At 44.1% G+C, this 18,095-nt stretch overlaps 1 protein-coding gene across 1 annotated transcript; it reads right to left on the bottom strand.

The window, feature by feature from the left end:
• Nucleotides 1–344: 344 nt before the first annotated feature.
• Nucleotides 345–17,141, bottom strand: CSDC2 (cold shock domain containing C2). Its single transcript, XM_069968927.1, has 3 exons — nucleotides 16,939–17,141; nucleotides 14,941–15,063; nucleotides 345–2,818 (listed from the first exon to the last, which is right to left on the bottom strand). Exons 1-3 carry the CDS (start codon nucleotides 17,106–17,108, stop codon nucleotides 2,656–2,658), a joined length of 456 nt encoding a protein of 151 aa, XP_069825028.1. The 5' UTR covers nucleotides 17,109–17,141; the 3' UTR covers nucleotides 345–2,655.
• Nucleotides 17,142–18,095: the final 954 nt, after the last annotated feature.

Here is an 18,095-nt window from a genome sequence, read left to right as displayed (position 1 = left end):
ACACATATATAATGAAATACATTCTGTATGAAAATACCTTTAGTGTTCTGAATGCATATTTTCTCTTCAATTATTTAGTTTGCATTATGTTTATGCATCTTGTCCCTCTTTACAGTATGTGGTCTTTAGTCTATGAGCTGGTCCTAACTTCTTCACTTACTTACACATAGGTAACACTAAACTGTACAGCTACATCATTCAAATTAAAGGGGGTTTCCAGGTTTATTGTTGCACCCCGCCAATCAGACATTGATGTTATAAAACAAAAAAAAAATGTTTTCATGGGCATGGTAAGAGGTAAAATGCTATCATTTCCTCCTACATGGAAGAAGGACAAGGCCAGCACATGGGCACTGAATGGTTTATTGTATCTGTAGACAGCTTTGACTCATATTGCTCATAATGTAAGTGAAAGAAGCATCATGTACATAATTCATCTCATTTTTCAAAACTTCAAGTGATAACATCTTCAATAAAAATGTAACAATTCACAATAGGGAAACAGGGCAAGGGTGGCATGCAATTCATTCTTACTACTGAAGCACTAAGCAATTCCATGTCTGGCTAAGGACAACTTTAAAATCTTGCTTTGTACCTATTATGGTACAAAAATATTTTTCTATAGGTTTTTATAAAAAATTTTGCTTAGTTTCTCTTCCACTGCTTTCTTTGTTTATATATACACTGCTGGCTGCACTATATAGTTTCCTCGAAAGTCTTCATTAGTGATGAGCAAACTTGCCGAACATGGCTGTATCCATGTTTTCCAAGACTCCCTAGGGCTGCATTAAACTTCTTCAGCTGCCAGGAGTCAAATGCCGAGCGTTTGAGTTTGAACGAACCTGAATGTTCTTCAAGTTCACTGATCCCGTCTTTATTTTTTCTTGTTTTCAAATATAGTGCTGGCTTTCGTACTTAGTCAAATCCATCAGAAAAGCCACCTGACAGCTTAGTCTCCAGTCCCTCTCTTTCCTCTACTAAACAATTTTCTATACTGATTTATGACCACATCAAATTTGTTGTTCAATCTGGTCATAATTTAGCATAGAAGACTGCTCAGGAGAATAGAGATCAGCATTGGTCACTGGGCCCTCAGTAAGCTCTTATGAAGGATTTTACTGTGAACAGGATACAGCAGCCAACACTATAGGTGAATACATGGAAGCTGCAAAAGAAAAAGTAAGCAAAATTTTAATAAAGACATGTGGAAAAATATACATTTTTTTTTGTAACATAAAAACTAAAATTGCAAAAATACAAAAAAAAAAACTGCCCTCAAATGTGGTCTTAGCCTTTAAATATTTTCTATGTATTTACAAAAATATTGAAAAATCCATTTGATGAATACGGTTTTATTCAGACTGAATCATTTTTTATGGACTCGCTATTGCAGTAAAGAAACTTTATAACAGGTTGCTAAATATCATTGGTAGATCCCTATGATGTTGTCAATTTGGGTGAATAAATCCACACTCGGCTGAGACGCTCGGCCTATTTATAGGTGCAAAAATGTACCCGTAATACACTTTTGTAAAATTGGCCCTGGGGAACATGAAATAGGCATCTTCACCTCAACTTAATGTTATATACAGTATATCATATGCGGTATATTAGTAAGTGAAAAGTCACAGATAGCAGTATGGAATAGGCCAGCGAGAACTGCACTATGGTACTGACTGTGTTGGACGAATTATGTGATCGATGAACACATAGAAACCTCTCGTCAAGCAAAACAAAAGTATTCAAATCCAATCAAACTAAAAAAATAGGAAAAGAGGGGGAACAAAATCATTGCTTTCAATACAAAACAGTACTACAAGAATTAAGGCACTCACACACAAAAAATATATATAAAAGAAAAGCACAATAATATACTTTCAACAGTATTAAAACCGACAGGAGTATTCTGAATTCTGGAAGCAGGTCATATTGACGTCAGCTAAGAATATATACGCCCAATTTTCCCTCCACCAGCATAGTCAAGTGTACTGTGCGCGAAGCCCGAGAATTGAACCCGATGTGGAATAGACCATCTATGAATACAGCGATGTGTTACAAAATTGTAAAATACACAGGTCAACATTGCAATTGTGAATCGATGATACAAAAATCTAGAAATGCAGCCATTGTTAAGGTTTTCCAACCAGAAGTCCAACCAGAACTGTCAAAAGCTCTTACAAAGCACAGAAACCTATAAAGAGCGAGGAAAGACCGGCTCGGAATTAGAGTGAAAACGCAGTTGCTATGCATTTCAGTGAAGGACAAAAAAGAAAAAAAAAAATCACAAAAGAGTGAAAGCACATGACAAGATGTCAGTCACTACTATTGACTGCTATATGCTGAGAATCAAAAAAATCCTGATAGTAAAACGGCTGAAATCCAACTCAATGACATGGACGTTAGTACAAGTGACAAGCCTGGGAATTTATCACAGATCTTGGGGACAGCTTGAACCAGTCTTTAGTCCTCATCTTCATTAATAACGGTGGTGGTGGTGGGGGGGGGGGGGAACAAAAAAAAAAAAACATCCCAACAGGACTGGCTCAATCTTTCCAGAAGATCTGAAATGACTCTTGAAGAAGTAGATACTGGGTCAATATGGCAGTTTTACGTCTCTGTTTGGTCCCCACCACCTATGGAAGGCTTTGATAAATTCTAAGAGCTGATAATCTGTCCTGACCAGGTCTCGTGTTTCGTGTGAGGAGAAAGGTGAGTCAGGATGACTTCCACAGCTTGAAATTTCTGGTTCTTGGGTGGGATTGGGCACATCTTGTACGTTACCTCATCTCCTTCCACAGGCACGTATTCCCCCTCAATGCTGAAAGAAGTAAAAAAAATATATATATATTAGGCAAAATGCAAAACTAACATGAAGACGGAGAGTCCATGATGCATATTTGTTTTACTGAAAACGTATTACAATTTAAAGATATACAGAGAATTAGGGGCCTATTACACCGAGCGATAATTGGCTAAATCAGGCCGAATCACTCCCTGTGTAATAGAGAGAGCGATCAGCCGATGAAATGATCATCGTTTGATTGTTTCTTTAGGTCCAGACTAGAGATGAGCGAACCGGGTTCGGGTTCGAGTCCATCCGTTCGGCATTTGATTAGCGCTGGCTGGAAAACATGGATACAGTCAATGACTATATCCATGATTTCCACATAGCCTTAGAGCTTTATCAAACTTCAGCGGCCGCCGCTAATCAAATGCCGGACGTTCGGGTTCGGATGGACTCGAGCATGATCGAGGTTCGCTCATCTCTAGTCCTGGCCTGAAATGATTGGGTGTTGAGCATGCATCGCTACATGTAAAGCGACAGGGGGCTGACGGCTGATGATTGTAGTATAAAATAATAAAGTATTTACTTATCTTACAATGTTCCTGGGCATCCTCTGGCCTTCCCTGGGCTCTGCAGCTCTGCCTTTTGTTCCCTTCTGGTCTAGTCTCTGCACTGTTCAGCCAATCACTGGCCGAGACAGGACCCCGGCCAGTGATTGTCTAAGCGGCCTATCAGTGCAGAGACCAGACCAGAAGGAAACAGACGACAGAGCTGCAGCTGCAAAGACCGGGGAAGGCCCAAATACATATATTTATAAATTATTTATTATTGTACACTAAAGGCAAGAGCTGTATGGACATCTCTTTCAATGTCTGTGCAGCCCTCCTGCCCGACAGTCAGTAATTGCTCAGTAAACGAGCACCGATCTAGCAGATTAGCACTTTTAGCACTTACACTTAAAGAGGACCTGTCACCCCCCGTGACGGGGCAGAGCCCGGCCGACCCCCCCAGTGGAGTACTTACCCTGTGCACGAAGTCCCGCTCCTGGACCTGCACCCATTGGCGAGATATCGCCGTCAGAAGCCCAGCGCGCGCTCATCGCAGATACGTCCGACGCTCATAGAGAATGAATGGAGCCGTCATTCTGTATGAGCGTCGGACTCATCTCTGATGAGCGCTCACTGGGCTTCCGACTGCGATATGTCGGCAATGGGTGCGGGTCCAGGAGCGGGACTTCGTGCACAGGGTAAGTACTCCACTGGGGGGGTCGGCCGGGCTCTGCCACGGCACAGGGGGTCACAGGTTCCCTTTAATGATCGAGCCGTGTAATAGGACCTTTACAGGCCATTCAGGCTCCACTATGAAGAAAGTATATACAAAGATCCTGTCTAATGCCACCTTTTCAAGGTAACTCTTCCTTGAAGCGAGGGTATCACCCAACTAGAATATGAGTGGGAACGTAAGCCAAGCCAGAAAGATTACCTATCTATAGACAGCTGTTTTGGGGTTATTGCTCCTCATCGGTATAGAGCAGGGGGATGAATGGATGTTGAGAGGCCTATTATTTGTAGGACCAAAGTGGAGAAATTTCACCCCTTTGATCCCACCCCAACAGTAGTTTAGTGATGGGTATTCATTCCTTCTGGATAGATTTCTGGCTTGACATATATCCCAAGTCATGTTCTAAGACACCTAGTTGGAGTGAAACACCAACTCGGAGGGTAATCAACCTTTAAAAGATGGTACAAGAGAGCTTCTTTGTACATCTGTGCTTATAATTTAAAGGGAATCAATCACGAAGACATTGCCCCCGCAGCTATAAATACCTTCCTATATGGGCCCTAGTACGGTTTCCAGCCATATAAGTAATTGCTATGAGCGTTACTTATATGACCCAATATTGTACTTTGTAAGTCTTACCCATCTAGGCATTTTGGCTATCCTCCGCTGTTCAGTAGTCACGGCTCACGAGAAACTTCCTTATTCACGCCTCCCTGGAAGCATCTGCGTATAGAAGCCTGCAGCATCACAGAGGGGCCGTCCCTGAGTGCCAAAGATCCCGCCAGAGGTGACTACTTAACAACTTAACAGCGGATGATCGCCCGCATGCCTAGATGGTTAAGACAAAGTACATTTTCGAGCCATATAATTAACATTCATAGCAATTACTTATAAGGCTGGAAACATATAGGAACGTATTTATAGCTGCGGGGGCAATTTCTTAGTGATTGGTTCCCTTTAAAGTAAATCAAATCTCCTGCCAGTCTAAAATTCACAAAAGGTATTTTCAGGAGTGCATTGTAGGGGCTAATAAAATGGCAGGAGATCTCATTCCTTGTACCCCTTTAATCTAGTAATAGATGGTGATCACAGATGGTGTTCACATCAATTGAAACTTTTGAAATGTCACCATTTTTTTTTAAATATAACAATATAATTACCTTTCAACTACTTACAGCTACTTTGAACACTAAAAACATCTGGTTGGTCTGAATATAATTAAACAGGAACATTTCTTAAAGGGGTATCCCCATCTTATTAAATTCTTACCTGTCTATAGGATAGAAGCTGATCAGTTATCCTGAGAATGGGGACAACGTTGGGGCAAGCGCTCTATTCATTCTCTATGGGGCCACTGGGCTTTTCTGAAAATGCTTGTAAGGCCTATAGACAATGAATGGAGCAGTGTTTTCAACAATTATATCCCTGTTCACAGGATCAGCAGTCCAACCCCATCCAGGGAATGAAATAGGAATGCCCCTTTAAAGCGACTCTGTACCCACAATCTGACCCCCCCAAACCACTTGTCCCTTTGGATAGCTGCTTTTATCCGAGATCTGCCCTCGGGTCCGTTTGGCAGGTGATTCAGTTATTGTGCTAAAAAAACAACTTTTAAACTGGCAGCCCCATGCCAAACGGGAGTGGCCTAGATGGTGTATGCATTAGGGGACAAACACACTTGCTGGATCCGCAGCAAGTCCCCTTGCTGCGTATTTGCAGCGAGACTCGCTGTGGATCCGGCCCCTATTCTTTCAATGGAAGACAAAATCGTAGCAGGGATGTAAATCCCTGCTGCGATTTTGTCTGCAGCCCGCCCCAGACATTATACATTACCGGGTCCCCATTCCTGCTTGCTTCGGGGCTCCCGGTGTCTTCAAGGCCTGCCCGGCCAATCAGGGGCCGAAGCAAGCAGGAGCCGGGATCAGGTAATGTATACTGTACTGCCCGCCCCCCTGCAGCCCTGATCGCCCCGCAGCCCCTGGCCGCACCATTGCCCCCAGCCGCACGATCGCCCGCAGCCCCCAGCTGCACGATCGCCCCAGCCCCGGGGCTGGGGGCAATGGTGCGGCCGGCGGCTGCGGGGCGATCGGGGCTGCAGGGAAGCGGGCAGGATACAGTATACATTACCTGATCCCGGCTTCTGCTTGCTTCGGCGGCTCCCGACACATTCCGTCCGGCCAATCAGTGCGCTGCCCCGAAGCAAGCAGGAACGGGGACCCGGTAATGTATAATGTCTGGCGGCCGGGGGGTTAATGAAGCGGGCTGCAGACAAAATCGCAGCAGGGATGTACATCCCTGCTGCGATTTTGTCTTCCATTGAAAGAATAGGGTCCGGATCCGCAGCGAGTCTCGCTGCAAATACGCAGCAAGGGGACTCGCTGCGGATTCGGCAAGTGTGTTTGTCCCCTCAGGCTGGCAGAACCTCTCTGTCCCTCCTCCACGCCCTCCTTATCATTAGGAATGCTCCAGGCAGATTGCCTCCTATTTCCCACCTGTATCAGCCAGGCACATGGGCTGAATCGTTAAGACACCTGTGCAAATGTTCAGCATGGAGAAAATGTTCCAGTGGCATTCCTAATGTTGAAGAGGGTGGAAAGGAGGGACAGAGGGTGGTGCAAAGTTATGGCACAGATACTCCCATAGGGCACGGGGCTGCCAGTTTAAAAGTTGTTTTTTAGGACAATAACTGCATCACCTGCCGAACAGGCCCCAGGACAGATCTTGGATTAAAAGCAGCTATCTGATGGTACAAGTGGTTTGGGGGGGTTCATATTGTGGGTACAGAGTCACTTTAAAATCTTTTCACAGAAATTGTTCAGCTGGAGGATAGTAAAGAGAAAGCGGTTTATATTTGTTCTTGCCACCTGCTCATTCCCACTGCAGATTTAATTGATAGATCTGATAGACCCTATGCACATCTATTAATCAGCGCAGTGGGGCGGGGACTGGAACAATCCGGACTGGGAAGTCTTCTGTAGGGATGCTGTTGAATTAAAGGGGTTATCCAGCGAAAATCTTTTTCTTTCCAATCAACTGGTGTCAGAAAGTTATATAAATTTGTAATTCACTTCAATTTAAAAATCTCAACTCTTCCCATACTTATCAGCTGCTGTATGTCCAGCAGGAAATGGTGTTTTTCTCAGTCTGACACAGTGCTCTCTGCTGCCACCTCTTTCCGCAATAGGAACTGTTCAGAGCAGTAGCAAATCCCCATAGTAAACTTGTCCTGCTCTGGACAGTTCCTGTCACGTACAGAGGTGGTAGCAGAGAGTACTGTGTCAGACTGGAAAGAATACATCACTTCCTGCAGGACATACAGCAGCTGATAAGTATGGGAAGAGCTGAGATTTTTAAAAATAAGTAAATTACAAATCTATATAACTTTCTGACACCAGTTGATTGGAAAGAAAAATATTTTTACCGGAGTACCCCTTTAAGGGCCTATTATTGTATCAGGGCCATAAGCTACCAGCAGATCCTCTTGTACTCTGTTGGGTCAATATGACTCTGGAGGTCATCAACTGTACTGTCCACCATCTCTGCAGGCTCTAGATATGGCTGAGGTATGGCCTTTGTGCTACGCTTTAGCGTTGAGCTGCCGGTATCTACAGATCTGGTAAGCCCCGCCAAGTTAATAAATACTTCTTAGCTTTACTGGCATTTGCTTTTATCTGCATTCAGGATCTTTTTTTTGCAGACTATTACTGTATTATACCAGGCAATAGCAGCTGCAGCTCTCAGTGCACTCATAGACTTAGATTGTGATTATACTATATACCAGGGTACCTCAACTGGCGGACTGCGGAGGCCAGCTGTCCGGACCCCTGCTGCAGCTCAATATACCTGTACACTGAAATGCGCTGCTCCCTTCTGCACAGTAACTATGAGCGCTCTTGTTTTTTTATGTTATATGCTATATGGGAGGGGAGCACACAGCAGGGGTGCTATATACTACTGGGGGAGCGCACAGTTGGACTATATACTACTGGGGAGCACAAAGCGGGGGTCTATACACTACTGTGGGAGTGCACAGGGGGCTATATACTACTGGGGAGCACAAAGAGGGGGTCTATATACTTCTGGGGGAGCAACGGGGGGCTATATACTACTAGGGGAGCACAACACGTTTACTAATGATGTTCAGCTCGGACCTTCACCTGACAATGGACCTCGGTAAGTGGACCTTCACTAAAAGTTGTTGAGTACTCCTGCTATATACGTTTGAGCTTTAGTTTGATGAGAATAGTAGTTTTGCAACAGCTGGAGGACCAGGGGTTCCCCATAACTGGATTAGTTGGACCCCTAAAAATCATGAAAACGGAGGTCCCCTTCTTCGTCCCTGTGATTGGATTGATGGAAGCAGCTGTATACATTACTCGGATATAATCAGCGGCCCTATAGCATGTAAATAAAACAGCAACGTGCACGTTTAAATACTGAACCACTGTTAGGAGACTATCCTGTGCATAGGAGATAAGTTATAATCTCGGGATAACCCTTTCAATGAAAGTTTTCAATACTATTGGTCAGGATGTCGATACTACTGTTCTTGTGGTAAACAGCATTCGATAGTTAGTCTACTCTTACTGCAAAGAATCCTTTCCTGTATTGAGTATTACTATCAACTTTCCTCCGCATATAAACAATGTCTGTAGCAAGGTATTTGAATGAACACTTCATGTACCAATTCTTGTTACTGACAGTTATTCCTGTTAGTAATATTAAAAAGATCACTTTAGGGATATGTTCACACCACTTTTTTTTCCAATCGCATTTTGAGGCGCAAATGATCAGGATACGGCCATATTATTCACCCTAACCCCTTAACGACAAAGGGCGTATATTTACGCCCTATTGTCGGTAAGGGGGTTCCAAACTCTGAACCGCTGCGATCTATTAGCAGGCATGGTCCGACCGCCTTACCCGCTAATTAGGTAATCAGATGCAGCTGACAAAGTTGACAGCTGCCTCCGATTACCGTATGCAGCCGTTCCCTGGTGTCTAGTGGCGGAGATCGCTCCCCCGAGACGTTGTCCCGGAGGAGCGATCTCCGTGTCTGGTGCCGGCCGGGGTCTCCGCCAAGATGGCGCTGATCCCGGCTCGGCACTCTGATGCTTTCGGCTGCAGCAGCCAAAAGCAAACGAGTGCCTATCTCATTGAGATCTTTGCTGTATACTTATACAGCAAAGATCTCAATGAGAGATCAGTATACTTAGGCTATGTTCACACTACGAAAAACCGATGGCAACAACGGCCGTAGTTTTTGTGCAGCGGAACACAGCCTATTAAGCAATGGGATCCCGGCTGGAGCGTACACACATCGTATACCCTCCGGCCGGGATCTGTGCGGCCCCGCAAATAACTGACAGGCCAGTTTTCTGTGGCCGGAATTCAGTGAATTCCGGCTGCAGAAAGACCTGTCAGTTCACAGTGCCAGAGACCGGTCGTTCCGGCCTGTCATTGCAAAGTACAATTAGAGGTGCAAAAAATAAGGGCTCATGTGGGTTTCTAGGTGGAAAAATGTAACTGCTATGGCCTTTTAAGCACAAGGAGGAAAAAACGGAAACGCAAAAATCAAAATTGGCTCTGTCCTTAAGGGGTTAAAAGGGTTATCCAGCGCTACAAAAACATGGCCACTTTTCTCCAGTGACAGTCTCCTCTCCTGTCTCCAGTTTGGGTGCAGGTTTTGTAACTTAGTTCCATTTAAGTGAATGGAGCTTAATTGTAAACCACACCTGAACTGGAGACAAGAGTGGTGCTGTCTCTGGAAGAAAGTGGCCATGTTTTTGTAGCGCTGGATAACCCCTTTAAAATGATAGCCTTTCTTATGTTGTGTTTCTGGTTTGGTGCTTGCTGGTGATCACGGCGTAACAGTTGGCAGTGATGGTTGGTTCCAGTCTGTGATATTCAGCGGTTCTAATCTGAACATATATGCTTTGAAGGGAACGAATCACTTAGAGACAGATACAGGCTGGGGATGATAGTAATTATTTTATTTTTCTTACATTACTATAAAGGCAGCCATCTTGCCTGGGCTGTTTTAACAGCATTTAGTGAAATGCTTTACAGCAAGACTCATAGACATAGACAAAATGAACATTTAGCATTGTAGAATTGCAGTTATTTTTTGTGACTTGCTGCTTTTTTGCAATCAACTGGTGCCACCTTTCTCTGTTAGGCTATGTTCACACTGCGTATATGTCCAGCGGCATATTTTCGCGGCCGGACATATACGCGGTAAACTCCGGCCGGGGATTTACGCTACTTGCGGCAGGCTACGTACGGAGCGCGAACTTACGCCCGAAGTCTACTTACGCTTCCCGAGCGCCCTACGTAGCGATCTGACAGCGGTCTTTTACTTGGAAATCTTCGCCTAGCCCCGGACGACCCACAGAACCTTTTGGATCGGCACAAAAAGCTAGGAAAATGAAGAAATCACCACTACGTACGGGACCGCATGTTACGCTACGGGCGTAAGTTACGGCATTTTCGTCCTCAAACAATGGTCTGGTTAATTTTTTATGGCGCCGCATACGATCCGGGCGTAAGTTTGTACGTAGTGTGAACTGTGCAGCCGTACATCGTATACTTTCCATTGTACGCAAACTACGTAAATCTCCGGCTGCTTATTCACGCGCTACGCGCTACGTCCGGAGGCTTACGTAGTGTGAACATAGCCTAATACTGTACAGATCACTTTACAGCAGCCTCCTCCTTATCATCACAGACAGAACAGGAAGTCTTAGCTTAGTTTAAAGCCTAATGGCTTAAATGAAAACTGCAATATTAATTTAGAATAAAGGTAGTAATATAGAGAATAGAGGGAAAAAAAGGTTTTTAAAAACTTGATTTAATCAATTAGTCATTTTCTGATGACACATTCCCTTTAAGGAGATCGACTAGAGTCACTGTGAGACGCTTGCCAGTGAAATCAATCAATAACCTAAAAGGCTGTAGCCAGCATTAGGTAATATGTTTATTTCTCGGGACATCAATCTTTTGAATTTTTAACATCATCGGGGCGATATCTTGGAAGATTTTTAGAGCTGTTTCTTAATGCATAATAAATGAGGACTTTCTTTTTTTTTTTTCATGGACGCTCACCAATTGGCACACCACAATCCATGGTAATTTATGGAGTCTAAATGGGAGCAAAGAGATATGTAGGCTTGAATTAAGGTGATATCACTAGTTTTATCAGCAAATTGATATAAAAACCTCCAATACTGACAACATGAGAGCAACATGGCCCACTAACTGCAGTGGGGTTCCACTTTAGCGCTTACTTGTCTCATGTTCTCCTTGGTCCCCCACAGCTTCTACAGCAGAGAGTCCAACATGAAGATAGCCAACATGAAAGTATGAGAGACTGGCAAGTCCGCAGACATGACTTGAGGATCAGTTCCTCCTATTCCTTTAGCTTCCTCAGGTAAGGAAGTGCGAAGATCAGTAGATCTTCCAATAGCCATCTTGTCTTCATGCAAGGTCAAAACCGCACTGATATTATTAATGTATTTATCAAAGTTTCTTTGGCTTGGGAAAAACCTAAAATGTCTAGGTGGGGAAGTCTGTGGTCTAATAGTCTCCATGCAAACTCATCTTTACTTCGGTTGTGCAGAGAGGAGGTGTCCTCATTATGTGGTGTCCCACCATGGGTGTTACCAATATGTTACACCCTTCGCAAAAGTCTGTACTTCAAATAACTGTGGTGATGAAGTAGTACCTAAGTCTTGCCACAAGATGTCACTATTGTATGTACAACTCCACTCCGGACCATCGTGATAAGTACCCAAGGGACCCCCTAACAGCCCTGCAGGTCACTGACCACAGGGTTAAGGGTATAGCTCGCCACTCTTAACTAAAAGCAGGTGTGCCTCCATACCTGTGTGCCCACCTGGCACTGGCGTCATGACACTTTACCATCTGGCTGAGCTATATCTCGACGAACCACCACAGCAGTGGTGGTTCTCGACGAACCACCACTAACAAGTGACCGGTCGACCACCGTAAGGCAGCACCACAATTAATCTTACATGTATCACTTATCCATAGGATAGGTGATGAATGATATTTGATTGAAACACCTTTAAAGCGAACGTACCATCGCCATCGCTCTGGCGTGGGGATGCTGGAGGTGTGGTCCTTCCTTTGAACCAGCACAGTTCCCGCGCATGCCGCCAGTCTTTTTGGGAGCACTGTCCCGACCCCGAGCACTGGGAGAAGGCTTGCTGGCTCCCAGTGTGACGACCTCCCCTCCCCTCTGTGATGCAGCTCCAATAGAATCAATTAAGTGGCGTCAGAAGAGGAGAAGGTTGTGTCACACTGGGCCCTGCCCCAACCCCCCGACCACCACCACCAGTGCCACCATAGGCATATACAGGCTCAATTTTAGAGCATGGTTACACGCTTCTCCATGTCAGCCATCTTATGGACAGGCTCACCACAGAGCAGAACAGCACAGCCTGGAGGAGGGAGCTGCTGTCAGTATATACAGTGAGTACACTAACTAATAGTGTACACTGAACTATTTTACTATAAAGTGGCCAACCCCTTTAAAGGGGTATTCCGGGAAAAATTAACTTTTTAAGGTAGGAGGTCGCGGGGGGTCTACCCACTGAACCTCCAGCAATCTTTGTACCGCGCCCCACCGGCTCTGTTATGAATAGAGTCCCGGGTTAGCACGCGAACAGCAGCTCTTTTAATTTCTATGGAGAGACGGAAAGAGCCGAGTACATCGTTCTTCAGGCGTACTTGGCCCTTTCTGCTACTTCATAGAAATGAATAGAACCGTGGATTGCATGCTGACCCGGTGCTCTATTCATAACAGAGCTGGCGGGTCCAGGTACGGAGATTGCCGAAGGGGCTTAGAGGTCGGGCCCCTGCAACCTCCTACTTTGAAAAGTTAATTTTTCCTGGAATACCCCTTTGGGCTTCGGGCATCCTTATTCTGTTTTGATGCATGCTCCTATGTACCTCGGTGTGACTTATCTAGGACTTTGCAAAGATTCTTTTTAGATTCTTCTAGATTTGGGTGTTAGGAGCAGGTTTGTGCATGCAGCTATTACTGAGAACAGGTTTTTCCCTGAGAACAAGCAACGTAGAGGATGATTAGGTAACGTGTTATAAGTAGACAAATACAAACCTAAACGTCATTTTAATGGGGTTTTCATTACATTAAGTTACCGCCTGCCATAGCTTCATGAACCCTGATTATAGGTGGCGCTTGCTATCCATGTGGCACTGGTGTTTATATTTTTCTTTTACTATGTTCCTCCTGTGTTTTTAAAATTCTTAAATTCTTGGTCTGTTGTACCATCTGATGCTAACCGTGACTACCCAGTGGCAACAGCGGGTATAGTGTTCACTATAAATCAGCCTCCTCTTACCTCTCTGGCTTTCAGCAAATTACATTGGGGGTGTATATATATACCTTCCACTCTAGCAGCCTATGTAGTCATTCTGCCCCTTTCTGCACAAAGATGTATGATGAACTATTTGGGGCAGTGCCCACCTGGGTCTGTCATTTAAAGAGAACATGTCATCACTTTCATACTGTTTGAACTATGAGTCATGGGGAGTGGTCCCCCATGGCTTCTTACCACCCCACCAGGCTTGAATGACAGATCTCTTCTTATACCCAAATAGGGAGAGATCTATCAAACATGGATGGTGGGGCAGACACAAGCCAGCTGGGACAACCCCAATACTCATGGTTCAAACAGTATTAAACTTTAATTGGAAATAAACTGAAAATTAAAGAACGACTTCATCGTCAATGTAATTAATGGGCTGAGAAAAATTTAGTGGGACACACAAAGCATAAAAAAATTCTTAAAAAGCAAAACTCTCACTCATCCCTTCTTCTTCCATTTCAACAGTGCAGGCCCCTCTCTGTTCTTCACGTCCTGATCCCAGCTTGACAAAAGAAATGTACTCGTAGCCAATTTATGGTTGAGACAAGTCATCACTGTGGCCAGTGATTGGCTGAGAGGGCACTTCCTGCGTGTTAAGTTGGAGAGCAATGTGGACACAGGAACCGTCACAATACTAGCAGCAGGGAATTGATGAGTACTTATATCATTATTATTATTATTACTGTATTATAATGTAGTCTGCCTTCCTTTAATGTAATATTATCCCACCAGGTAGTCTGCCTTCCTTTAATTTAATATTATCCCACCAGGCAACTCTTTTAAAGGAAAAGTCCGGCGAAAATTTTTATTAAAGCATTGTATTGCCCCCCCCCCAAAAGTTATCCAAATTACCAATATACACTTATTACGGGAAATGCTTATAAAGTGCTTTTTTCCCTGCACTTACTACTGCATCAAGGCTTTACTTCCTGGATAAAATGGTGATGTCACTTCCTGGATAAAAAGGTGATGTCATGACCCGACTGCCAGAGCTGTGCGGGCTGTAGCTGCTGGAGAGGATGATGGATGCTCAGTGTCCCTCCTGTGCCCTGTGTCCCTCAGTGTCCCTCTGCCATCATCCTCTCCAGCAGCCACAGCCGCACAGTTCTGGGAGTCGGGTCATGACATCACCATTTTATCCAGGAAGTGACATCACCATGTTATCCTGGAATTGACATGACCATGTTATCCTGGAATTGACATCACCATGTTATCCAGGAAGTGACATCACCATGTTATCCAGGAAGTAAAATCACCATGTTATCCAGGAAGTGAAGCCTTGATGCAGTAGTAAGTGCAGGGAAAAAAGCACTTTATAAGCATTTCCTGTAATACATGTATATTGGGGATTTGTATAACTTTTGGGGAGCAATACAATACTTTAATAAAAAGTTTCACCGGACTCCTCCTTTAAGGTCTCTTGACCTAAGCTGAACATATGATACAATTAAGAGCACTTACTCGGAGATATGTACAAATATATCTTCTGTTCCATTTTCAGGAGTGATGAATCCGTGACCCTGGGAGCGGGAGAACTGCTTGCAAACACCTTTGTAGATTGGACCCGCAGAAGCTCTTGCAGTGCTAATGAGAACAACGACATATAGTGTGAACACTGCCCTACTTATCAGGTCTCAACACATAACAATTACCTATATAGCACAGATTGTGTAAAACTTACTTTTAAAGTGGAACTATCAGCAGGTTAGACAAGGAGTACGGTTAGTATGTCTCTTACTTTCCTCCTCTGGGCCATTTCCATACTGTTAGCAGTGTAATCCTCGGTCCAGAGCACCGCTAGGAGCACTGCTCTGGGGGCGGGGCAGTGCTCCCAACAGTGCTCCGGACCAAGTATTACACTGCTAACAGCACGGGAATGGTGCTGAGGAGGAAGGTAAGAGACATACCTACCTTCCTTCTCTGCGCCCCATGCACAATAGGGGGCTATCAGCAGGTTAGATTTGTCTAACCTGCTGATAGTTCCCCTCTAAACATTGCATATCCCACCATCTGCCATTATCTTTATTGTGCACGTCGGATGGTATTTTGTACTGTTCTTAGTTGTCTTGTTACTTTTTCTACACTAAACCAAATCTCATCAGATCTTGACATTTTAAAGTAAACAATGTGGATGCCCACGTGACCTGAAGTTCGCTGAACTGATAAAATATAGAAAATATATGCCTTCCTTCCTTTTCGGTGTCAAGTGAAGAAATTTATGCCTGCATGTTTTTACACGTTATTTGTACATCAGCATTCTGAAATGATTTCACAATATCCTTGGAAGCGACTAGAAGCCCAGAGCTGGGGAAGGTTTTGTGTCTGGCTCAGCACCCTCCACGTACAGAAGGTTATTACTCTATAATGTAGCTTACCTTCACATGGGTCAGTCATGTGTGAGAGTGCGTGCACATTACGGAATGGCGACGGAAAACCTGTTGCGCATTCCGCAGCTCACACCCACCGACGGACTGATGCGCAGATGTCTCCGTCCGTTTCATAGACTCCATTCTATGCACGGGCGGATTCCATCGTCCGTCCAAGGAATGGTGCGAGCTGTAGGATTCCGTAGTGTGCACGCACCCTTAATGGGCAGATTTTATGCTGTAATTAATGGGATAGCTGTTATTACCTTACCAGTCTCCTTCCCCGAGTTCTGACAGTGCTCCCTTCTGCTCCAGACACTGAAAACGCCTCTCTATCCTGCCACCAAACTCCCTTCCCCCCCCCCCCTCCCTTCTGGGACGCTCATGTGATCAGCGTCCCTGGCGGCTATCTCTGCACTCTGTTATTTAAAGTAAAGTCACCTTCAACTTGACCCTGGAAGGTGACTGCAAGCATCACATAATGCAGAGACAGCTCGCCAGGCACGCTGGGAACGCTGCAATTGTTAATTGTTAAAAATAGCTCAGTCTAATAGGACCCCAAATCTGGCCATAGACACTATACAACTGTAGGCCAAACCTATTAGTTTTGGTGAGACCAGTAAATGATCTATGGTGTATAGCAACCTCCCAACGGCAGTCGTCTGGGAAGAGAACAGTCTGACATGTTGCATTTCAGTTGCCTGATTTTTTTGTTCTTGGTGAAATAAGCCACCACCAGTGGTATCTAACAGCAGCTTATTTCCTTCTTCCTATTGGAAATACATGTATGCTCAGCTAAGCCAAGTGTGCAAATGTTTGGCAGAGTTAGAAGAGACAACTGTTGTAGCAGGTTGTTGTCCATATGTTACAACTAAGAACAAATGCTGATGGTAAAGACACAGCTGCATGAAAAGATATAACGATAATACCTGTAATTGTAAATTCTATTGTTTAAAGGACTTCACATTATTTAACTGTTCTACTATGTGCAGATTTTCTATTTCACTTATTTGTAATTATTATTTTGGACAATAAAAGCCAAATATACAAAGTTGTTACAGCCATATACCAACTGACTATATATAATACATACGCTGAATATGTACGAGTTCTCTTGGTTGGAAGAGGGCTTGGCAGTTCTCCTAGAAGAAGGTGACTCCTCTCCCAGAGTCGGCTCCCTTCTCTATAGAATGGGTATGATGGAGTTATTGGGGACTTCGGGGACTGAAGGGGTTGCGTTGGTGTGGTGGGGTCAGAAGACATGTCTGCGTCTATCAAGATGGGTGACGGATTACTTGTCTGTTTCTAAAAAAAAAAAAAAAAGGAAAGAAAATTCAGTTGGAATAACAAGAAAATATTACTACAAAGACCATTGCATTTCTCATCTGTAATGTAGTCATAGTTTTGAGTTTCTTTAGATTATACAAAAGCCTTAGCAAAGGAGTCCTTGGGCTAAGGAGTCCAGTGTCAAGTCAAGTAGTCCCAGAGTCGGACTGGCCCACCAGAGGACCAGAGGATCCGAGGATCCTCCGGTGGGCCCCCAGCTTTAGAACCTGCAATAACACTGACTGGCGTTTTTCACTGGTTCTTCATGGGTGGGTCCCCAGGATCATTTCCTCTGGTGGGCCACAGATACCCCAGTCCAACACTAAGTAGTCCTACTCTATGACTGACAGCTATCTGTGTGTATAAGTGTACATGTAGACAGCTGTCAGTCACTGAGTAGGACCGCCCACATGACTACTTAGCACAGATTGAGATTTACATAAATAAATGACAAGTTATTCTGGAACATTTCCTTTGAATTATATATCAATCTGCCGAGCTCCTCCTGCTGTATAACATGATGCCAGAAGATTGGACTGTATTTTCAGTGCGACAGATTCCCCTTAACCCCTCCAAGACCGAGCCCATTGATGCCCAGATGTCCGGGTCAAATTAATACAATGTTACTCCCCACCTTCTAAGAGCCAGAGCGCTTTTAGTTTTCGACCTACAGGGCTGATTGGGGTGTCATTTTTTTGTGCCATGATCTCTAGTTTTTATCAATATCATATTGGAGTAAAAGAAAAGTTTGGATTGCTTTCTTTCTGATATATCATTTTAAAAAATCAGCAATCCTGGTTATATTTATGTTGTATTATAATGTTATATTTTAATAGATCGGACATTTCTGCACGCTATGATATACAATATATTTATTTTTTATATTTTTCTATATTTTTATTTTTATAATGGGCAAGGGGGTAT

The sequence above is a fragment of the Dendropsophus ebraccatus genome, chromosome 4, assembly GCF_027789765.1.
Source record: "Dendropsophus ebraccatus isolate aDenEbr1 chromosome 4, aDenEbr1.pat, whole genome shotgun sequence".
NCBI lineage: Eukaryota > Metazoa > Chordata > Amphibia > Anura > Hylidae > Dendropsophus > Dendropsophus ebraccatus.
This window is presented reverse-complemented; position numbering and strand designations above follow the sequence as displayed.